Here is a 25,080-nt window from a genome sequence, read left to right on the forward strand (position 1 = left end):
GCCCAGGTCGAGTCGGACACGCTGCCGCTGCCCCTACCAATGTAGGGCTGTGTGACGGGGGCAGACTACGGGGCGGGGGTCGAGCCTGGGGTCCCCACGACCAGGCCCCCGAGCCAGGGCGGCGGCGCGGTGCGCTTGGCGAAGCATCCCCAGCCCAGGAGGACGCCCGGTGTCCTTTGTGTTCCCCCGGGCCGAGCACGGGGGGGGGGGGGGGGGGGGCGGCTGCGTGCCGAGGGGGGGCTCCACCGGCCGCCAGAATGACAGTCCACGCAAGGGGCTCGCTTTTGCACCCCAGATGCGTGTCCATCGCCTGGCTGCGGGGACAGGGCGAGGATGAGCCCCAAGGGCCGGGATGACCGTCCGGCTCCTGCGGGTGCCCGCGCCCCAGAGGCGACGACGCCCGCACACGCGGTTGGCGGAGAACAATGAGCTCCCAGGGAGGAAGCGGAGGGCGAGCGAATTCGGAAGCCGAGGCCCCACGCGGGAAGACAGAGGCGAACGCGGCGCTCGGCGACAGCACGCCTGCGCCGCGCCAGCCCGGGCGCGCGTCCCCACCCGCCGCCGCCGCCGCCGCCGAGCCCAGCGCCAGCCGCCAGCCGCCAGCCCGCAAGGTGAGGGCGGGGGTGCGCATGCCCGAGGGCCGGCCGAAGCGCGCGGGCGCGGAGAGCGTGCGCACGCGCAGAGCCCCCGCCGGCCGGCGCCTGGAGCGCGGGAGAAGCGACGGAAGCCACTGAGAGGAGCCGCACCTCGGTGAGCGCTCCCCCTTCCCCCCGCTCCCCTCCCCTTTCTCCCGGAGTGCCTTGCGCGCGCCCGGTGGGCGGGGGGGGAGGGGAGGGGAGGCGGCGGTGGCAGCCATGTTGTTGTGAGTCTCTGTGTCTCACCCTCGGTACTTCGGTGGTTCGGAGGAGGAGGGGGAGGAGAAGGAGGAGGTGGGGTGGGGGGGAGGGAGGTAGGTGGAGAAAGAAGATCTTGCCGCCACCGAGGGCGGAGGAGGGAAGGACGGCCCAGAGCGACGCCGCCGTGTGCCCAACGGTCGGTGTCCCCGGCTGAGGCAGCGCGGCCGCAGCAGCCCCGTAAGTCAGTCGGCGTCGGCTCCGTCTCCCCGCGCTCGGGCGCCGCAGAAGCCGGCGTCCCGGGCTTTGTGCGGCGGGCGCGGCGGGCGCGGCTCGCAGGCGGGAGGGCGGACGGGGCCTGCGGGCAGCCCGCGGCGGCCGCGGCCTGGGGCCCGCTCGCACAATGCGGGGGGAGGGGTGCCGGAAGGGGGTGTGCGCCGGCGGGCGGGGGGGTCGGCTCGCGCTGAGCTTCCGCCCCCGCGGCGCGGCCTCGCGGCCCTGGGGGCGGGGGGCGGGGGGCCTCCCGGGGGCCACCCCACCCCGCCGCACCCCACCCCGCCCCACGCCGCGGGGCCCGGGGCTCCCGGGGCTCCCGGGCCCGAGCTGTCGCTTCGGCCCCCGGCCGGGGCTCCGGAGAAGTGTGCGAGTTGGAAGTGGGCGAAGGGGGAAGGAGTGGGCTTATGAAAACAAGTGTGGGAATTCCCGGGGCGGGGGGCGGGGGGCGGGGGGCCCGCGCGCGTCCGGGGAAAGCTGGCGGCAGACAGGTGTGGGTAGGCAGGAGTCGGCGGCGGGGGCGCTCAGACTCCCTGGGCGCCGCCGCGATCCGCGAATCTTCTGTTTTTGTTGCCGCGACAGATTCAGGCCCGGCGAAAAGAGGACCCGCAACTTAAAACGAGAAAGAAAGGATGGATTATATAGAGGCTTCAGACATTGTGGCAGCAGCAGTTTTTGTTTCCGAGTTGGGTCAGGTTTGGGGATCACGGTTTACAAAGTTTTATTCCCCGACCAACGCGTGTGAAAAAGTTAGGCTGCTGCTTGCTGCTGCTGCTGAGAACGCAGCTCGGGTTAAACCCGTTTTTCTTAGCCTGGTGCTTCATTCTAACACGTATTGGAACATTTTTTTAGGGGGGGGGGGTTAATACCACGAATGTGTTAGGCGTAATAAGACAATCATGTCAGTTAAGATCAGGATTTCGGACTTTGAGATTTTTAACTTAAGAAAACTGTTGATAGTTTTTTTTTGTTTTTCGGTAAAGCCGCCCCCCCCCCCCCCCCCCCCGGAGAGCTCTGTTAGACGGAGGGTTTAGACGCTTAAGAGAAATGTGATGTCTGTAAAGGTATTTCAAAACGATTTAAATAAAGGGAGTTACCTAAGGATTTTAAAAGGTTGTTTACTGCTTAGATTCCGTGTTTAATAGGTGACTCTTCACCATGTGACCTAGAGTATCGGAGGATGATTTAAGGAATTCTGGCTAGGAATCCTGTTTAAAATAGAAGGACAAATATTTTTTAATTGGCATGAGCTTCTGTGCTTAGTCTTTAAATATTCTGCTTTTTGAAGATGATTTACTTCCATCTGCACAGACATCATAAATGATGGTATTTCCCTTTTGCCTGAATGCCTTTTAAAGTTCAATTTTGGGTGAACCTAAGTTATTTACAGTTGTCTTTGGGTGTCCTGAAGGTTTTTGTGCCCAGTAAAAGTTTACACCGATTTAAACAATTAGTTGTATTTTAGAATCCTGGTTCTTAAGCTCTTTTTTTTCTTACTTGTACAAGTCTGGCTATTCAGTCTTCCAAGTTAGATTTGCTATTAACAAACTTAAACATCTTCAAGAGAACTTAAGCTGTCTAATTTTTATACATAGTTTTCTTAATTTGAGTGGAAAGTTCTTTTAGATGTTTGAATATTTAGTAAGATTTCAACTTAAAGTCTAAATTACTGTCATGGTTGAATTGATCTTACAAGGTTGTCCACTTTAATAGACCATTTTTTCTTAGGCATGGAGGACATAAGCTAACCCATGCAGTCTCAACAAAGATGATATTAGGATTTTGTTTTTCTTAAACCTTCCATACTTGTTTATAAATCTTTTCTGGTGGTGAGATACAATTTGTCTTCCTGCATAGGGTACTTAGCAGAAGTAACTATGATCAGAGATTTGGGCTAGGTGTGACATTCAGAGCCAATCTGGTCAGTGACCAAATGGTCTACTTTTTATAGACATTGACAAGATCTTCATAATTTTAAGTGGAGATTAGTTCCTATCTCCTGGACTCAAGTTCTCCATAGTTCTAATTCAGTGACCTGTAAGTTGGTTGAGTTTCTATCATAGCAAATAGTCTGTATTTTTTTTCATGATCTTAAGGCAGGTTTGTTTATTTATTTATTCATTCATTCGTTCATTCATTCATTCATTCCTGAGAGACAGAGAGAGAGGCAGAGACACAGACAGGGGGAGAAGCATGCTCCATGCAGGGAGCCTGATTCGGGCTTGATCCCTGGTCTCCAAGATCACACCCTGGGCAGAACGAAGGCAGGCGCTAAACCGCGAGCTACCCAGGGATCCCCAAGACAGGATTATTTTAAATATCTGAATATATCTCACGTGGCTTTGTCTGGCTTGTATTCACAGTTTGTGGCTGTTGTGATAGGTGTGTGATTAATATAGAAATAGTACAAATAACTGGATAAAATGGTTTGCAATGTATTAGGTAGATTTCTCATTTCTTGCCTTTTCTAACAAGGCATTATAAACCGTCTGACTTTTTGTTATCCCACTTCTTCACTCTTGCCTGATGAATTTGTAGGAAGGAACTGGTGGAGAATATGGCTTAGCCTCCTTCCTCTCTTTTTCTTTGGAAGTCTGCCCCCTGCAGAAAGCACTTTGTTCTGCTTCTTGAGGTCACCATGATAGATACTCTGCCCCTCTTTGGAGGACCATCAGTTGTCCAGTACTATCTGTGACTGGGTTAGGATAATTAAGGGGTGTGGTGGTAGGAACCCAACTGGCCTTGTCTAAATTAGTGGTTCCATTGTAGCTTGATCAGTAACAAAGGAGATAATTTGGATTGCTATCAGTCTAGTTTCTGTGTTTCTCACTTTTGAATTCTGACTTGGTGGAAAAAGTTTTCCTTCAAACCTTGTCATTTAGAAGCTAATATTTTAGTAATTTTTATATTTAGGAATTTAGATAAAAAAGGAATATAGATAGAAGATGTTTTTCACTTAAAATGTATTGCTTTTGTAGTGGGAGAAGTGAATTTACACAGCTATAACTTTGAAACCTTTCCAATGAAACAGTATAAAATTACTAGATAGGTTCATGGTAAATGCTTGTATCTTCTCAAAGTTTCAGGTAGCAGTATGTTTACAGACATAAGGTTAATGTATTTTTTTCTTAATGACTTTTTCGTCCAAGAACTCAAAAGATCCAATTTCTTTATAAATGAAAAATTAAGACTTGCCTAATTAAGCACAGTGTCGCCTTCTAGAGAGTCATTTAATTCTTAATGAAATTGTGGACATTTTTATCTTTCACCGATCTTTTTCTTAAGTGAAAAGTTTTATTTGATCCTTGCCTGGCTCCTTTTTGTATTTTTCTAAAGTGCTTTAAAGAATTAAAAAAGTATCTGTTATTAAGCACATTGGCAAAATCACCTTCTTGTTTTAAAGATTTTGTTTATTTATTCATGAGAGACACACAGAGAGAGGCAGAGACACAGGCAGAAGGAGAAGCAGGCTCTCCACGGAGAGCCTGATGCAGGACTCGATTTCAGGACCCCAGGATCATGACCTGAGCCAAAGACAGACACTTAACCCCAGTGCCTTGAAATCAGTTTCTTTAGTATATTTTATCACTGCAAGTTTAACTCTATAATCTCATCCATTTTTAGTTTAGGTATTACAGATTTTTACTTCTTATTCATTTAATTTTTCTCTTTTAGAGAAATAGAAGATGTTGGAATAGAATACCAGAAAACATACAAATGTGTACACCTTATGTAGATTATCCCAGGATTTCACTGTAGCTGCCAAGTACAAAAAAGAGGAAGAAATGTGAAGGGAGAAGGAGTAGTTGAGATGTCAGAATACTTTGACTGCAACGGGAGAAGGAAAAAAAAGTCATTATCCCTACCTAAGGCAAAAGGTATAATTTGAACCACAAAACCTCCACAAAAATCTGCTTCCTGGAAGTGATTCGGTGAAATTGACTATAAAATGACCCTACACAACCACCTATTCAACACCTGCTCAGGAGAATAAAACCTGCAACTGACTGCCAGAGTATATAAGAAATGGTGTGTGGCAGGGAATGGGGTAGAAAAGGCTCTTTTTAGACATCTTGTAGTCCTTTAAAAAAAATCACTAAGTTTGCAGAGAATCTAGTTTGAGGGCAAATCTTGGTAATTTTTTTTTTTAACGTCTGTTTGAGGGAATGAGAGCACACGTTAGAGCAGGGGAAGGGGCAGAGAGAATCCTCAAGTGGACTCTCCATTGAGCTGCGAGCCCAGTGCCGTGCTCTATCCCAGGACCCTGAGATCATGACCTGAGCCAAAATTAAGAGTTGGCATTTCAATGACTGAGCCACCCCAAATCTGTGATTTCTATTGTAGTGGACATCTCATGTTAAGAGTAGCAGTTTTAGGGGATCCCTGGGTGGCGCAGCGGTTTGGCGCCTGCCTTTGGCCCGGGGCGCGATCCTGGAGACCCGGGATCGAATCCCACGTTGGGCTCCCGGTGCATGGAGCCTGCTTCTCCCTCTGCCTGTGTCTGTGCCTCTCTCTCTCTCTCTCTCTCTGTGCGACTATCAAAAATAAATAAAAATTTTTTAAAAAACAAATAAATAAAAAATAAAAAGAGTAGCAGTTTTAGATGTCAAAGTGGTGATCTGTGGTTTTAGGCACTGTTTTTGAATAGCTTATTAGGGATCAGTAGAATATCGTCTTGATTGTGCAAGATGCCACTGGTTTATTCATTCAGGCATTAAAGAAAGTAAATGAGTAGTAGAGACAAGTTGACCATAAGTATAGGTCTCTGCTAGATAGTCAAATAAGGTGAATTGTAGGTGGAGAAAAATATAGATGGTTCTTATTTTGATAAATACCAAAAGTTGTATACAGGTAGAAGCTACTTGTGTTGTCCATTTTGGTGACCAGGTCATTTATTAACATCTGTTTAGTATTTTATCAGCATTTTTAGTTTGACTAAATGCAAAATATTAAGTTTTCTCTAGTACAAAGTGAATCTTTAAAACTGGTCAACATACGGGATCCCTGGGTGGCGCAGCGGTTTAGCACCTGCCTTTGGCCCAGGGCGCGATCCTGAAGACCCGGGATCGAATCCCATGTCAGGCTCCCGGTGCATGGAGCTTGCTTCTCTCTCTGCCTATGTCTCTGCCTCTCTCTCTCTCTCTCTCTGTGTGTGTGTGTGTGTGTGACTATCATAAATAAAAAATAAATAAATAAGTAAAAATTAAAAAAAAGATTATCAAACATTCCAAATTAAAAAAAAAAACTGGTCAACATAAACAACAAGATTTGAAGTTTTGAGAAGGTGAAAGCTACCAGGTTTTCCTTGTAGATGTTTTCTTGGACCACCTTGCAGTTGAAGTGTAAAAGATTACTGAAAAGGGATCCAAGGGAAAGCCTTATGTGCCTTCATTTAATCTGATTTACTTTGCTCCTACACTAGCAGAAATGGGAGTACTCTATCTAGGAACTTGCTAAAGATAAATTGTTTGCTAATTTTTTTTTAAAGATTTTATTGATTTATTCTTGAGACATACACAGAGAGAGGCAGAGATATAGGCGGAGGGAGAAGCAGGCTCCCTGCAGAGAACCCGATATGGACCCCGTCCCAGGACCCTGTCGCAGGACCCTGGCAGACACTCAACCATTGAGCCACCCAGGCGTCCCTTGCTAATTTTTATTGTAAGTCTGGTTGAGAAGATACTCATGGAGTATTATTTGAGAAACATTTGTTACTCTGGATATTCTAAGTTGTATCTTTTTTTTTTTAAGATTTTATTTATTCATGAGAGGCACAGAGAGAGAGATGCAAAGTCACAGGCAGAGGGAGAAGCAGGCTCCCCACAGGGAGCCCATTGGCCATTGTGGGGGGGATGGTATCACCCCCCCCCCCCCAAGGCAGGGCTAAACTGCTGTGCTACCGGGGCTGCCCTCTAAGTTGGATCTTCTCATCAAGGTAGACTACCAGAAACTTGCATGCATTTTTTTGTTTTGTAGGCCTGTGATGCGCCAGACTTTCTTTAGATATTGGTGATACCAGATCCCTGTTATTAAGGAGTTTACAGCAAAGGGAAGAGTAAGATGATTAAACTTGTGATTGCAGTGTAGTACACTGAGTGCCACACATATGGTGTTAATAAGTGCTGTGGGCTTAACACAGGTAAACATCGTAGGGGTCAGGAAGAGCTTTCTGCATGAGATAAAGTTACATTTAAAAAGACTTGGAAAAAAAAGGAAAAAAAAAAGGAAAAAAAAAAAAAAAGACTTGGAGAGGGGATCCCTGGGTGGCTCAGCGGTTTGGCGCCTGCCTTTGGCCCAGGGTGCAATCCTGGAGTCCCGGCATCGAGTCCCGCCTCAGGCTCCCGGCATGGAGCCTGCTTCTCCCTCTGCCTGCGTCTCTGCCTCTCTCTCTCTCTCTATCATGAATAAATAGATAAATGAATAAATCTTTAAAAAAATAAATAAAAAGACTTGGAGAGGGGCATCTTACTGGCTCGGTCATAGAGCATGGAACTCTTGATCTCAGGGTTGTGAGTTCAAGCTCCATGTTGAGCATGAGCTTACTTAAAAAAAAGAAAAGGAGTTGGTGGAAATTGATTTGGTCAAGAGATAAATGAATTGGCATTCAGCCAGAGGGATTATTAGTATGGATAGTGACCCTGATGGGGGAGAATGGCAGAACCTGACGTGGAGGTAGGGAAAATTGAAAAGATATGACTGGATAGGGGCACCTGGGTGTCTTAGTCCGCTAGGCATCTGCCTTCGAGTCCCTGCTCTGTGGGGAGCCTGCTTCTCCCTCTTTCTCTGCCTGCTGCCTCCCCTGCTTGTGTACACATGCTCTCTTTCTCTGTCAGATAGATAAAACCTTTAAAAAAAAGAAAAGATATGACTGGAGAAATAAGTAGGGGGAACCATAACATATTTAAAGGCTTTTTCTGATTTGGATAATCCTGAAAGACTTAGGATATCCAAGAGTATAACCTGGGAAGATTTAGACCACATTGTCCTGAAACCCTTACAGAATTAATTGTGGAATTAGTTTCCCGGGACTGTGTTACAAGTTAGGTGCATGGCTTTCCTTGAGGGATTAACTACAAAAAGTAAGATTATGAAACTGCATCTGTTGAGAGAATGGTGTGAGATTTTCTATTATAATTCTGTGTCCTCTATAGTATCCTATATAAGAAATTTCTTTGAAAGTTTAATGCTAGAAATAAGGTTGTGTATGAGGAATTATTGGTATGATTTTTTTCTGTGGATTATGAGAACTTTATGTAATTCATTGTGTTCTCTCCCTTTTTATCTCTATCTTCAGAAGTTAATCTTAGAGTTCACTTAATATTTGCTTTGTTATGTTCCTAAGATTAGTTTTTGTTTTACTGTGTGTATTTCCTATGAATACTTCATGCACCTTTCAAAAATTTTTATTTAAGGAGTACTTGGGTAGCTCAGTTGGTTAAGCATCTGAAAGGTCTGGCTCTTGTTTTCTGCTCAGGTCTTGACCTCAGGATTGTGACTTTAAGCTCACACTGGGCATGGAGCCTACTTAAAAAAAACTTTTTTTTTTTAAAGATTCAAATGCATATAAAACAAATTTCATTTAAATTCTACACAATAGGGGATCCCTGGGTGGCTCAGTGGTTTGGCACCTGCCTTTGGCCCAGGGGGTGATCCTGGAGTCCCGGGATCGAGTCCCGCATCCGGCTCCCCGCATGGAGCCTGCTTCTCCCTCAGCCTGTGTCTCTGCTTCTCTCTCTGTGTGTCTATAATTGTTGTCTATAACAAACAAATTTACTTATTTATTTATTCATTTATTTATTTATTTCTACACAATATTTCTTCCAGGCCCCCCCTTTTTTTTCTTTTTGGTATATAACTTAATAGTCCTGGAAACTAACAGATTTGGTTTCTCTTTTCAGGCTCTGTAGCCCAAGGTGTGTGTGTGTGTGTGTGTATTTAAGTAATCTCTACACTCAGTTTGGGACTGCACATCCTGGGTCCAGTCACATGCTCTTCTGAGCCAGCCAGGTGGCCTGGATACATTTGTTGTTGTTTTATAAATAACAGCTTAGAAAGTTTTTTACAATTTCAACTTTTTGGGCACCTGGGTGGCTCAGTGGTTGAGTATCTGCCTTTGGCTCAGGTTGTGATCCTGGGGTCCTGGGATTGTGTCCTGCATCAGTCAGATTCCCCACAGGGAGCCTGCTTCTCCCTTTGCCTGTGTCTGCTTCTTTCTGTGTCTCTCATGAATAAATAAGTGAATGCATAATCTTAAAACACACAAAACAAAAATGGGATTATAAGATACACCTTAGGCAACTTGGTGTTTTTATTTAATATCTTGAACATTTTACTGTATTTATACATAAAACTTCAATAACTTGTAACAATCAGTGCAGATTTTAATTTTGTTAAACCATTTTTCTGTTGCTAAGTTTGTTCAATTATTTAAATTCAATTAATGTATAGTGTTATTAGTTTCAGAAGTACATTGTTCAATTCTTATTTTTGAACCACTGCAAGCAATGCTGCAGTAAATATTATGCAGTTCATTCTTTTCATGTTGGTGCTGTTTATGTAAGGTAAATTCTCAAAAGAAATTCCTGTGTTAGAGGATTGTATATTGATTTTTTAAACAAGAAAATAGTCCCTCATTGTGGTAGGTCCTTAATACTCTTGAAAGCACTTATTTTAATTACATATATTTCATTTTTCACAATCCTGTGAAGGAGGCATATTCTCATTTGCAAATGGGAAAACAGGACCAGTGTTAGTGTTTTGAGTTCATTCACCTAGTTTGGGACAAACATGAAACTATATTCGAGATCTTTTTATTCAGATTTATCTGTTATACTATGATGGATGATCCAAAATTTTTTGTTTGGAAAACCAATATGGTATTTGTCGATATATTCCTTAGCTATAGGTGATACGGTGACATTGTAAGGGTTATATAAGTGGGATCTGAGTGTACAGTTTTAAACCTTCTACCTAGATTCTGATGCACTGTGAGGTTGTGAACCAGTGACCTTAAAATTGGGGTGTTCATATCCTTGAGGATTGCGTAAAGAATTTCCAAAACGAGGGATGCCTGAATGGCTCAGTGGTTGAGCGTCTGTCTGCCTTTGGCTCAGGACATGATCCCTGAGTCCTGGGATCGAGTTCCACGTCAGGCTTCCTACATGGAGCCTGCTTCTTTCTCTGCCTCTCTTTTTCTCTCTGTGTCTCTCATGAATAAATAGGATCTTAAAAAAAAAAAAAGAATTTCCAAAACATTAGCACATTTACTTTTCTGGGAATCGGTTAACAGATCCTCCTTATATATGCTAAGAAAGGCATACCTCTGATCCTTCCCAAATCCTAATGTGGTATGTTATACTGATGGGTAAACCTTCAGGGCACAGACTTAAAGTTAGTGTCCTTTAGGGATTAATCTCATTTAGTTTTTTTTTTTTTTTTTTTTTTAATTCATGAGAGACACAGAGAGAGAGAGAGAGGCAGAGACATTGGCAAAGAGAAAAGCAGGCTCCATGCAGGGAGCCCGATGTGGGACTCCATCCCAGGTCTCCAGGATCACGCCCTAGGCCAAAGGCAGGCACTCAACCGCTGAGCCACCCAGGCGTCCCAGTCTCATTTAGACTTAATTCACTCACATTGCTGTTAGGAATGAAATTTAGCAAAGAACTGTAGTATTTTGCCTTCTACTGGGAATTCAGGTAAGTGATAGTCTTGAGCGATAGAAGTAATGGCAAATTAAAAAAAAAAGTCATATGGGGTGCCTAGGGGGCTCAGTCTGTTGAGCAACCGACTCGGTTTCAGCTCAGGTTGTGACCTCATGGTCATGAGTAGAGCCCATGTGGGGCTCCATGCTCAGTAGGGAGTCTGCTTAATAAGCTCTCCCTCTCTTCCTCTCATGCATGTGCTCTCTTAAAAGAAAGCTTTTTTTCTTTTAATTTTAAAGATTTATTTATTTGAGAGGGAGCTTGCAAGTGGTGAGTTGGGGGGAGAGGAGAGGGAGAGAATCATAAGCTGATTCCTACACTGAGCATGGCTCTATCTCAGGAGTCGATTTTTTTTTTTTTTTTTAAGATTTCATTTATTCAGGAGAGACACAGAAAGGCAGAGACACGGGCAAAGAGAGAAGTAGGCTCCACACAGGGAGCCCGATGTGGGACTTGATCCTGGGGCTCCAGGATCACCCAGGCGTCTCTTCAAGAGTTGGTGCTTAACCAACTGAGCCACACAGGTACCCCAAAATAAATAAATCTTTAAAATAAAATAACAATTCTTGTCTTCTTTCTTAAGCTTTTGTCAAAGAATACTTACCAAGCAGAAACAATATTATGTATGAAATACTTTGAAAACTAGAAATACGTAAACCATGTTTATCACAGTATACTGTCAAATACATTGAGGAGTTTAAAAGGTATAATTTGGTTGGTCCCCCCCCCCTTTTTTTTTAACACTTTGAGGAATATATATCAAAGAAAAAGGTAGAACTAATCTAGATGAAGTGGTTAGAAAACTAAGCGTTAGCTACATAAGTACAATCCCTTTAAATCAAGTGATGAGAAAAATACTTAGAACTATATTTTAGATTTTGCTTTTTAAAACCCAAAGTGTCACGAAGTGTATAGCTAGAGATATTTACTACAGTAGGTACAGTAGGTATTGGGTATACATGTAAATCCCTTTATAGTACCTTAAAAACCCTTAGAAGTTTACCAATAAGAGCAGAATATTTTTCTTTTAAGTGATGCCTAGTTTATGGAAAAGATGTTTTTCTGGTGTGTTTCTTTGCAAGTCATACATAGCTCATGTATAGGTATACTTACAAAATACTTGAGCACAGGGACACCTGGGTGGCTCAGCGATTGAACGGGTGGATCAGCGATTGAGCATCTGCCTTGGGCTCGGCATGATCCCTGGGTCCTGGGATCGAGTTCCACACTGGGCTCCCTCCATGGAGACTGCTTCTCTCTCTGCCTATGTCTCTGCCTCTCTCTCTCTCATGAATAAATAAATAAAAATCTTAAAAAAACAAAAAAAGAAAATTACTTAAAAATAAAGGCCATTGATTTCCAAGCTGACTTGATTACAAGAACTACATCAATGTGTTTAGTGATTCCTAGCATGTATATATTTTAAATATTTTCAGAGATAAGTAATGACTGGGAAACACTTGAGTAAATGATTATAAAATATAAAACAAAAATCATGCATACCCTTTTCCCAGATGTGACCACTAATAACAATTAAATGTCAGTTTCTGATGGTTTTCCATTTATACAATATGTATGTTTTTATTTTGTTTTTATGAAAGTTGGATGATGCACTGCTTTTAACCTTGCCTTTTCACTTATATCCGGGATTTCCCCCACCACCTATGTCTAAATACATTTATCTCACGCTTTTTTTTTTTTTTTAATCTCACACTTTTAAATGGATTCATAGTTGATAATGTTAACCGTTTCCCTCTCTCCCTATCCCTATTACACTATGCCTTACTATTCTTCCTTTGAACCCTTGCCTTGTTTCATGGAACACTGGTGTAACCAGAATAGCTTACATAACTGTGTTAATGTTTTTTCTACCCTAATTCTGATATAGAGAAGTTTTGTGGGGTTTTTTTTTCTTTTTTTTTTCTATGATACGGAGAAGTTTTAAAGTCTAACAGGGAATATGATGTTATTAATAATTGATGAAAATACCAACTAAATGCCATGGGAATTAAGAAAAAGATTGTTTTGGGGTGGGTTTTGATGGAGAAAGTGGCATTTGAGCCAAACTTTGAGTTTGTATTATTTACATATGAAGAGATAAGTGTCAAAGACCTGTCCAGGGAACTGGAATAGTGTAAGCAAAAGGATGATGGGGGTGGTGGCAGCTTTAAGAGAGTTGTAGAATTAACATATACGCTGAATATTGGTTTATGTTTGGTTGGTATAGAAAAACGCATGGAGCCTTTGGAGTCTTGACAGTATAAAGTCTGCCATTTTAGTAGTTTTGTCTATTAGGATATGGAAATTGGCCACAGTTTCCTTATTTGTAAAATAAGAATACAGTACTTACTTTGCTGGATAGTAATAAGAATTAGATATTATGTGCCTAGCACAATCTCTGGCATGACATTGAGTGTTAAGTTAATTTTGTTCCCTGGAGGTGCCTGAGTGGCTCCGCTGAACATCATCTGACTCTTGATTTCAACTCAGGTCGTGATCTCAGGGTTGTGATGATATCCAGCCCCTTGTTGGGTTCTGTGCTCAGGAGGGAGTCTACTTGAAATTCTTTCCTTCTCTGCACATGCATGTGTGCTCACCCTCAAAAAAATCTTTTCTAAAAAAAAGATTCTCTGAGGGGATGGTGTGTGATAAAAATTGGTCCGAAGAGGTTTGTGCTTATTTGGAAATCAGTTTTTTTGGGAAAATAATTTCATGTGCCACTTGTCAGAAATATGGTTGATGAAATAATAAATGATAACCAAGTTATACAATAGCTTGGATCCTAAGTCAGTTAATGTAGCAAGTAACTAACTACCTTTACAAGCCACAGTTTATATAAATGTTTTTTTTAAAAAGGGGAGTGGGTTCAAATTGTACTTACCCCTCAAGACCCAGCTTGAATACTACCCTGTTTCACATGGTCTTGTCACATTGTTTTTTGTATATATGTGTGTGTGTGTGTATATACACACATATATATGTATGTATTTATATATATATAAAATTTATAAAATTAAACTTTGTTATGAGGATATTCAAATACAGAGGTAGAATAATACATTGCATCCTCAGGTATCATTGATATTCAACCTTGTATGAAATATTTTACGTTTTTAAAAAGAGTATTTTGAAGCAAATCCCAGACAGCAGGCCAGCTTAAGGATAAATTCTGCAGGGTGCCTGGGTAGCTCAATTAGTTAAGCATCTGACTCTTGATCTCAACTCAGGTCTTGATCTCAGGGTGGTGAATTCAAGCCTCTCATTGGGCTCCAGGGTGGATATATATAAATTCTCTTACTGATGAGGACTTATTAAAATATACAATCCTCTTGCTGCTATTACCACTAACAAAATTTGTGAATATCATAATGCACATTCTGTATGTAGATTTCTGATTTTCTGAAAAAAGTCTTTTTTTTTTTTTTTTTTTTTAGGATTTTATTTATTCATGAGAGACAGAGACAGGCAGAGGGAGAAGTAGGCTCCCTGCAAGGAGCCTGATACAGGACTCTATCCCACTTTCCTGGGGACCACGACGTGAGCCAAAGGTAGACGCTTAACCACTGAGCCACCCAGGTGCCCCGAAACCAGTATTTAGATCTAGTGATTTTATCACACAGATGGAGGTTTTGTGGATTGTTCTTTATTTCGAGACCATAATTTCTCATAGGTGGTGGTACTGTTTGATATTTTGTCATGGGGCATAAAACTGTTGGCTTTACTTTTAAGATCATACCATATTAAATCACAATAAATGTTAATTTAGAAATAATTGCTTTTTGGGGGCTCATTTAATAATATGTCTTTGAGGGGCAGCCCGGGTGGCTCAGCGGTTTAGCGCTGCCTTCAGCCCAGGGCCTGATCTTGGAGAGTGAGTCCCACGTCGGGCTCCCTGCATGGAGCCTGCTTCTCCCTCTGCCTGTGTGTCTGCTTCTCTCTCTCTCTCCTTTCTCTCTCTCATTAATAAATAAATAAAATATTTTAAAAAATATATCTTTGACATTTCACATCTATTCTTTGACTCATTAGAGTCACTTTATGTTATCAGTCATTTCAGGCATGTCATCTTCACTTCCACCTAAGATACCTGATTTACTTCTCTCGGGTGTTACCTAAAAGTACCAAAAACTAAGATTGATTGAGGCTGATTTAGTTTGGAGATTTTCTTTAAGTAGTATTTCATTTTTCAAAATAAAAAATTTCCTTAACCAGTGTTTTATTTCTCAAAATAAATCGAGAGAATGCTTTGTAAAAACAAGGGACTTCATAAGGGCTCAGATACATGGTAATTCTCCTTTGAGAGAATTCTAAGGGGGAAAAACATCTTGCCTCATATTTGCATATAAGTAAGTTAAATACTTAATCCTATTTTGCCTCTTTGAGAATATGTTCTATGAGATTTAACCTCAGAGAGCTAAAGCAGTCTTGCATGGAAATACTTGGTAAATTTACATTTAATATCTAAATGCTGGTGTTGGAATAACTTAATTTCTAATCTTATTAGAAGATTTGAGGTAGGGTCTTTGAAGACTTCTGGTTTCTGGGAGTATATATTGACACTTTTGTGTGTATGTGCCCAATTTAATTTAACGTGAAAAAAAATAAAACGTAAAACAATACAGTTGAGTCAGTAATACTGTTTATGTTGGCAAAACAAGCATTATATAATTACCCCATGAAGTATGTAGACAAACAGCAAATATCAAAAAATGATGATGGGGTTCTTGGCTCAACTACTAGCTAAGTGACTTGTCCAACACAACTAGAAAAGTATATGATTCAAGGGAAACAAAAGCAAAAATGAACTTATTGGGATTTCATCAAGATAAAAAGGCTTTGGCACAAGGAAACAAAACTAAAAGGCAGCCTTCAGAATGGAGAAGGTATTTACAAATGAACGGTTAGTATCCACAATCTATGAAGAACTTCTCAAATTCAACACCCAGAAAACAAATAATCCAGTTAAGAAATGGGCAGAAGACATAAATACACACTTTTCCAAAGGAGACATCAAGGTGGCCGACACATGCAACGATGCCCAGCATCACTCATTGTCAGGGAAATATAGATAAAAAAACCACGATGAGATCCCAACCTTAACACCTGTCAGGGTAGCTAAAATTAAGCAGTCTTTTTTTTTTTTTTTCTTTAAGATTTTATTTATTCATGAGAGACAGAGAGAGGCAGAGTACACAGGCAGAGGGAGAAGCAGACTCCACACCGGGAGCGTGATGTGGGACTCGATCCCTGGACTCCAGGATCATGCCCTGGGCCAAAGGCAGGCGCCAAACCACTGAGCCATCCAGGGTTCCCAGGGTGGCTAAAATTAATACAAGAAACAACAGATGTTGGCGAGGATGCACCCTCTTGCAGACAGTTGGTGGGAATGCAAACTGGTACAGTCACTGGAAAACAGTATGGAGGTACTGCAAAAAGCTAAAAATAGAACTATCCTGTGATCCAGCAATTGCACTACTAGCTGTTTACCCAAAGGATACAAAAATACAGATTCGAAGGGGTACATGCACCCTAGCGTTTATTGCAGCATTATCAACAATACCCCTGCTCTAGAAAGAACCCAAATGTCCATCTACAAATGAATAGATAAAGCAGATATGGTATGTGTGTGTGTGTGTGTGTGTATATATATATATATATACACACACACACACACAATGAAATATTATTCAACCATCAGAGAAAATGAAATCTTACATTAGCAATGATATGGATGGAGCTAGAGTGTATTATGCTAAGTAAAATAAGTCCAAGAAAGACAAATACCATATAATTCCAGAGGTGGAATTTAAGAAACAAAACAGATGAACATATGGGAGGGGTGCAAAGGGGGAAACAAACCATTAGAGAGTCTTAGAGTCTTAATGATAAAGAAACGGAGAGTTGATGGAGGGTGATGGGTATTAAGGAGGGCACTTGTTAATGAGCACTGGGTGTTGTATGTAAGTGATGAATCACTGAATTCTCCTTAAAACTAATATTTCACTGCATGGTAACTAATTAGAATTTAAATTTAAAAAATTTTTGTAGGGGATCCCTTGGTGGCTCAGTGGTGTAGCGCCTGCCTTCGGCCCAGGGCGTGATTCTGGAGTCCCGGGATCGAGTCCCCTGTCGGGCTCCCTGCATGGAGCCTGCTTCTCCCTCTGCCTGTGTCTCTGCCTCTCTCTCTGTGTGTCTCGTGAATGAATAAATAAAATCTTTAAAAAAAATTTTTTTTTTGTAAGCTTCAAAATGAAAGTTATACTTAATGAAACACAAGAAAAGTGTATGATTCCATTCATGCCCCCAGAAGAAGTAAATTACTGGGTGTTAAGGGTGATTAGTAGAAACTTTGCAAGGTTAAATCTTTGAAGGCTAATCATCTACTACAAATACTCAAGACTGGATTTAGGTTTACCTTTGTCATGGGTAAGAAACAGATTAGTTGGCAAATTTGCATAAGTGGTTTAATATGCTGAAGAAATATCCTGTTTGTTTGCAATGGATACTGCTAATGCTCACTGATTATGTTCATTAAAAACAATCCAAAGAGGATGACTACCAAGAATATTTCATAAGCAGCTTATTGCAGCTAAGTTACTTTTTGTAATGGCTTATATTTAAGTTTTCCTGTAATTGTGTTGTTTTTGTAATTGATGCACAAGATAGCAGTAGCCTTCAGGTCTTATAGGACTAATAGGAAAAGTACTGGAAGTTACTATCATTTTATGTTGATAAGTGTATTCAGTGTTATAGAAAGTCTGACGAAGGGTAGTCAGGGTGGCTCAGTGGTTTAGCACCGCCTTTAGCCCAGGGTGTGATCCTGGAGACCCCGGGATCAAGTCCCATGTTGGGCTCCCTGCGTGGAGCCTGCTTCTCCCTCTGCCTGTGTCTCTGTCTCTCTCTCTCTCTCTCCCCCTCTTTCTGTGTCTCTCATGAATAAATAAATAAAATCTTTTTAAAAAGTCTGAGGAAGAGCCTTGTTCACTGTCTTCATTAAAATGGACATTATGTATTACTATATGTGAAGGTATTTCTAAGCAGTTACTATCCAGGTATTTGATAAGATCTGAATTTGTACTTATATAATAAAAAAGAACTCTTTTTCATTCATTATACATTGAGCATTTACAGTGTCTAAGTCACAGTTCCTAGCTTCTTTAACTCCAGAGCTTAATTTCTACTGTGGCCTTAAAATAGAACTAATTATAATACTATGAAAATGTGATTAGTGTCATATAGAAGTAGAAAGTGCCTTGGTACCATTTATTATAGCTCTAAGTGGTTTCCCCCAAACTTTTTTTTTTTTTACAGTAAGCATATGGAGAGGAATTGGATCAAATGTCTGAGAAAAATTAGTACTCTTAATGATATAAATATACATATTAATGCATATTCTTGGTTCTTTACACAAACTTGTAAACCTTTTGAATTATATTTGTTGTTAGTAAATATAAAAACTTAGAACTTAACCAAGTTGTTATTTGAGGTGCTTTATCTGTTTTTCTCATGTAATTAGTAAGTGTTGCCTACAAAAAGTTGACTAATGCTATTACATTTTATTTATTTATTTTTTGCTATTACATTTTAGAATTTAATGAAACACTTTGATTTTAGGAAACAAAGAATCAACCTCAAAAGCTACTATTTTTTAATTCAAACTTACCTCAAGATTACACAGGATGTTGGCCATAGAAAATGTTCTATTATATATCTTACATGTGAGCCAATTCCAGTTATTAAATAATACTGGGGGAGTTTCATGGCTTAATGATGCAAACAAAAAAAAAAATTGAAGACAGACTTTACACCCCAAACAGTGCTGTGTACTATAACTCTTGAATACGTTTTTGTTTTTGTTTTTTAATATTTATTAGAGACAGAGAGGCAGAGACATAGAGAAGCAGGCTCCATGCAGGGAGCCTGATGTGGTACTCCATCCCAGGACTTCATCAAGCAGATCCCTGGACTTGCATCAAGCCCTGGGCGGAAGAAACGCTCAACCGCCAGCCACCCAGGCATCCCTCTTGGATACATTTTATTCCAGTTAGCAAGTCAATTCAATATTCTGTAGCTGGATGCTAGATAGATACTCTGTTGCTTCTTAGAAGAACTAAAGTGTTCTTTCTTCCTAAGATCTAACCATATGGATAAAGTCCTTAAATTCATGTCCACATTATTTTTCCCGTGCTACCAGATGATACCAACATTTGTAACTGCATAGGACATAGTAGCTTTGCATTTTCCAAAAATTTTGGAGTCTTCTTGGTATATGTGCGACCCCCACCATCTCAACTTTGTAATAACTAATACGGAGATTACTGGCTTGAGAGTTTGTGTTTACCTTCTATCCTGTTGTTTTACCTTTCTCTTCCTACCTTTTCATGATTGAAATAAATGGTAACACCCTAACTGAAAAGCTGGGTTTGAGTCTTCTGCAGATTTTATTTTTTTGAAGTCTTCTTCCTGACCTACCCAATCACCTACATTTAAATTTAACCTGTAATACCATTCATTATAAGAAGAAAATATGCCTGGGGATAGTATAAATGAAAAGGTTGAAAGCAAAGCCTTGATGCTTAACTTTTGGCTTGCTCATGTTTGAGAGTGGATTATCTGTATTTGAAATTTCTGTGGAGCAGTCAAGAAAGTAAATCCACTAGAGCAGACATCAGCAAACTATGGCCTACAGTCCAGATCTGGCCCACTACCAGTTTTTGTTTGGCCCACTCTCTGGAATTGGCTTTTAGATTTTTAAATTTGGGGGCAGGGGAAGAATAATGTTTCGTAGCACATAAAAAGTATATGAAATTCAGATTTCACTATTCATAAAGTTTTATTGAGACACATCCATGCTCATTTATTTTGATATCTATGGCTGCTTTGTGCTACAAAGGCATAGTTGAGAACAGAGATCATATGATCTGCCAGTTTGACTCTTTATTGAAAAAGTTTGTTGACCCCTGCCCTGGGGCATGATTCACTACAAAAGTAAGAGTGGGGGATGCCTGGCCCGGTGGTTGGATGTCTGCCTTCGGCTCAGGTTGTGATCCTGGGGTCCTTGTGAGGAGTCTGCTTCTCCCCCTGCCTATGTCTCTGCCTCTCTCTCTCTGTCTCATGAATAAGTAATTTCTTTCTTTCTTTCTTACTTTCTTCCTTTTCTTTTTTCTTTTCTTTTCTTTTCTTTTCTTTTCTTTTCTTTTCTTTTCTTTTCTTTTCTTTTCTTTTCTTTTCTTTTCTTTTCTTTTTTTTCTTCTTCCCTTTCTTGAGTAAGAATGGATCCAAGAGACTTCTCATATTTATCTGGAGGTTCTTTAACATATGACATTATTTATTCAAACCACAGATGAAAACCTGGTAGTAAGCAAAGAAGGGCTTCAGCACAAGAGCTCCAGTGCTTTTTACTCTTGAGAAAATGTCTTGGCTTTTACTCTGTTCTTTTAATCTTTTCCTTTCTTTCTTTTTTTGAAGATTTTATTTATTCATTTGATACACAGAGATAGGGAGAGATAGCACACATGAGCAGGGTTAGAAGGATAGGGGAAAATCTCCCTACTTTCATTCATGGACTATACACATATATTGTAGAAAGGTAATAACCTACAGATACGTAGATGAAAAATATTGCATACCCTGGTCACTTAAGGACTGTATGAAATTTGGGTTATTTCAGTCTTTCTGGTTTTAAAAAGGTTTTATTAGAGCATGACAAGCGAGGAGCCAAGCACAAGTTGGGGGAGGAGAATAGGGGGAGGGAGAAACAGACTTCCAGACAATCAGGGAGCACATCATGGGGCTCCATCCCAGGACCCTGAGATCATGACCTGAGCCAAAGTCTGATGCTTACCTGACTGAGCCACCCAGTCACTGTTCCTTTGAATCTTTCTTAACATTACTATCTAAGCATTTTTTTTTTTTAAGGTTTTACTTATTCATGAGAGACAGAGAGTCAGAGACATAGGCAGAAGGAGAAGCAGGCTCCCTGTGGGGAGACCATTGCAGTACTCGATCCCAGGACCCCAGGATTACACCCTGAGCCGAAGGCAGACACTCAACCACTGAGCCATTCAAGCATCTCACTGTCTAAGCATTTTCTTAATTTCAAACTCCAATTTTTCTTTTTTAAAAAATATATTCTTTATTTATTCATGAGAGACACAGGGAGAGGCAGAGACACGGGCAGAGGAGAAGCAGGCTCCACACGGGGAGTCTGATGTGGGACTCGATCCGGGATCTCCAGGATCACACCCTGGGCTGAAAGTGAGGCTAAACTGCTGAGCCATCCAGGCTGCCCTCAAACTCAGATTTTTTTTTTTTCCAAACATTTTTAATAGCTACTAAAGTATTGCATTTTATAGATGTGTCACTCCACTTAACAAGTGTACAGCAGTTACACAGTTTATAATTTCAGTAATTTGCAAGCAACACTACTGCAAGCATGTTTGTAATAAAGCTTTATAAATATTTATCCTTATGGGTTGTTTTCTTTCTGAGACTTCCTCAATTTCCAGCATTTCTGGTTGCCCTCAACTGTGTCCTTTGGTTCTTCAAGTTTAAGACTGGATTCTCTATAGGAATTTTGGTGCACTAAGGCCTCCACCCAGGCCTGTCCTCAGTTGGAAAAGCCATTAAAAAACTTACTCTCTGCCAGTCCTTTAAGTGTAGACTGTCTTCCATGTTGTTTTTTGATGTTTTCCATTGCCTTCAGATTGTATTTGTCCAGAATTTATAGTTCTCTGCAGGATGCTGCTTAAGGTTAAAGGACCTACATCTCCAATACCAGGAAACCTGTGTGACTCATTTAAACTCTTTGAGAACAGTGATCTTATTTTAACTTGTTTTTTTTTTTTTTTTTCCTCTACAAAATTTAACATTTTGAAGATGCCAGTAAGAGCTTACGGAGTTAATGAAAGGGTGAATGAAAAGTTCACTTTGTTGAACTATTAATGAATTCAAGTTAAGAGAATAGCTTATTTACCATCCATATATCTTTGATGTAGTATCTGCAGATCTTTGCCCATTTTTAAGTTGAATTGTTATAATTTTTTTAAGATTTTATTTATATATTCGGGGCAGCCCTGGTGGCTCAGCGGTTTAGCGCCTGCCTTCTGCCCAGGGTGTGATCCTGGAGACCGGGGATCAAGTCCCACATCAGGCTCCCTGCATGGAGCCTGCTTATCCCTCTGCCTGTGTCTCTGCCTCTTTCTCTGTCTCTCTGTGCCTCTTATGAATACATAAATAAAATCTTTAAAAAAAAAGAAAGATTTTATTTATATATTCATGAGAGACACACAGAGGCAGAGATATAGAGGGAGAAGCAGTCTCCTCGCAGGGAGCCTGATGTGGGACAGAATCCCAGGGGCCCATATATATATATAGTTTTCAAAGCAGTGAGAGTGGATGAGCTTGCTCAGGGTAAAGAGTAAAGAGGAGACTACTGTGGATAGAATACTAAGGAACACTAACATTTAACATGAATTGAAGAGACAAATGGGACTCTGAAGAAGCCTGAGAAAAAGCAGCTAGACATGGGAAAATAGAAGAATTTTAAGAGACAGAGTAGCAACAAAGAACAGTATTACAGGAAGGGAGGAGTGCTTTGTAATGTCACATGCTATGGAGTTTTAAGAGACTGATTGGGGGAAATAATAGTATTATATTGTATATTATAAGGCCCATAAAGCAGGACAGCTGAATTTGTAGTGGCTTCAGTGTTGAGTGGTTTTCTCCAGCAGTACTTAATATTAGGAGGCAAAGGGCCTCTGATTCAAGAATACATCAATTGCCACATGAATGATAAACTAAACAGTTGGAAATGGAAAGATGAAAAAGTATTTTAGTTTTAGTTGAAGGAGAAGGGGAAGGAGCTACTCTTAAGGAAATTAAATATTGCTCTCACTGCTGATTAATTTGTGTTTTTTTGAACTGGACCACCACTTATTTTCATTAAATTCTTTTTATTATTAGTATAAGATCTACAAATAATAAAATGCTGAGAAATTTTGAAAAATGTTAACTGAAAGAAGTAAAATAGTAATTTTGTAATTGGAACTATAATATATAAAGATAACTATATTTTAGTATTTGAGCTTGCTTCCTTTATTCTTTACTTTCTATTTTGCTCAGCTAGTAGGAGTTCACTTGGCACAGACAATAGCCCAAGAATCTTTGACCCTAGGTTTTAATTTTAATTTTAATGTAGATTGTTGTTATGTGCTCTATTTAGGAAAATCTATCTTCATAGATAAATTGATTTTTGCCCATATCAGCTCATGCAAATAGTAACAATAGTGGCAATATAACAAAAATATTTGATGCAGTCAATTGTTTAAATTTTTCTTTTTACTAATTTTTATTTTTGTTATTCAACAGGTTTGATCTGTGGATGAAATGAATCATGATTTTCAAGCTCTTGCATTAGAATCTCGGGGAATGGGAGAGGTAAATATTTATGAATGCTAAGAATGTATACCTCACTAAAGTTATTTGAGCCATTGAGACTTTTTTAACCATAAATATTCTTGAAAATAGTGGTTATGTCTTCCACGTGGTGTGGGATTTTTAAATCTTGGATTATACAATTCTCTAGTTGTGGTGATTTGTTTTTTTTTTTTTTTAATATTTGTAGAAGTAATTTTTAGTGAGATTGTACCTAGTTGATTTGATTGACTTGGTTTAGATAATATTTTACGTTTTGGTAATGAACCACAATTACTTTGCTCTGAAAAGAGCCTTTCTTGATCCTTGTCCTGCTGTTTTATATATGTATGCTGTTTGCTTTAGCTACACTTAATTGCTCACTATTCTCTCTTCCAAAAATCTCTCCTTGTTCACTGTTTGCTTAATAAACTTCTAATCCTCTACAAGACTGTACTGAGAAAGACTCCTATGTGTTGTCCTATTGTTAGAGTTAATTACTTCCTCTTCTGACTTCTCAGATCTTTATACTTATTTTTATTATATTGTTACAGTTCATTTTATATTAGTTTCCTCTGTAGATTGTTAGATTTGAATGACTGACACACAGTGAGCTCTCTCAATTTTTTAATAGAACTTATCAGTCCTGTTAATATGTGATTTTCATTGAGGCATTCCATTTAACTGCACCATTACATACTTTAAGGCATCAAAAATGCTTAGCCTAAAGAATATTTAGAAAACCTTAATTACTTATGGAAACCCTTGTGGTCACATCTTTATTTTGTCTTGTTCTAAAGTACTAACATAGTGGGGACTTTGCTTATAGAACATAACAGTGAACAGACATAAGATGTGTAATTAATTGCTTGCTCCTGGAGATTATTTTACTTTGGTAGATTAGACCTTCATGAGACTCACTCCATCCAATGCTGTGCTCTTCAGATGCAGAAAAAGAGTCCAGTCACTCCTCTGGGCCACAAGAGGGCACCCTGCAGCTAGCTAACCCTTCCCTTCTCCAGAACAGCGTTTTCCAAAGAGTTTGTCATTTTCAGAGGACTGATTTAAGGGTGAGTTAAGGTGCTTAAGCATAAGTATTGCCAAAGTAAACGTGTTAGTCTAGTGCATAAAGTAAAATTCTGGTCCCTAAGAAAGATTTAAAAGAGGGAATAATTTTTTAGTTAAACAACAAAAAACTAGAGCTTCACTGCAATACAGTGGCTGCTTAGGCATTATTTACACTATGGGCAAATAAAAAGAAGCAATTGAAAAGGGCTTTTGTTTTGTTCCCTGCTACTTGTTTCCTATGGTCTTTAGAAAGCAGAATAATCTATTTTAAAGGCAAGTTTGAACAGTGTTTCAGCCTAGTTTGTGACAAACTTGAACTTGATTGTTTTAAGAGCAAATAAAGCCCACACCATCAACTTCATTCTTTCTAGGAAACCATCCCCCTCAGTGTACTTCCTAGATCTACATTGTATATATATTTGGTTCATGATTCCCCTACCTTTCTAAATAGTATTTGATAAATGCAAAGACATCTTTGCAGTTAAAAAAAGTGATCAGAAATAGTTGAAAGAATTGGTTAGTTATTTGGGGATGGAGGAGGTATACTTGAGGTTTTTGGAAAAGAGACAAACTGGGTTGGAATAGTGTATTAATCTAAAATTAGGCTTTCTTAATGGAAATTTCAGATACGCAGAGTAAAGGTAGCTAGGATTTAGACTGCCTGTTTTTTGGGGCAGCTAGCAGTAGGTCAGTGCTTCTGTGACCTTCATTCAGTAGGAATGTATTTTTAAATAAGCTGTTACTCATTAAGTATATTTTCTTAACAGTTTACCAACTAATTCTGTTACCTC

At 40.2% G+C, this 25,080-nt stretch overlaps 1 protein-coding gene across 7 annotated transcripts in view; it reads left to right on the top strand.

Annotated features, from left to right (window-relative positions):
- The first annotated feature begins 822 nt into the window (after positions 1–822).
- Positions 823–25,080, top strand: part of PUM2 (pumilio RNA binding family member 2) — a 95,564-nt gene continuing 71,306 nt past the window's right edge. For 4 of the 7 annotated variants that reach the window (XM_041754218.1, XM_041754220.1, XM_041754224.1 and 1 more), the window contains exons 1-2: positions 823–1,073; positions 23,177–23,245. In XM_041754218.1, coding sequence (XP_041610152.1) covers positions 23,195–23,245 — 51 coding nt within the window. In that variant the 5' untranslated portion in view covers positions 823–1,073; positions 23,177–23,194. Of the gene's footprint in view, positions 1,074–14,241; positions 14,356–23,176; positions 23,246–24,166; positions 24,292–25,080 lie in introns of all 7 variants that reach the window. The other 3 variants (XM_041754223.1, XM_041754221.1, XM_041754219.1) reach the window with 2 other exon arrangements.

Source organism: Vulpes lagopus, chromosome 5 (assembly GCF_018345385.1).
Source record: "Vulpes lagopus strain Blue_001 chromosome 5, ASM1834538v1, whole genome shotgun sequence".
In the NCBI taxonomy this organism is placed as follows: domain Eukaryota; kingdom Metazoa; phylum Chordata; class Mammalia; order Carnivora; family Canidae; genus Vulpes; species Vulpes lagopus.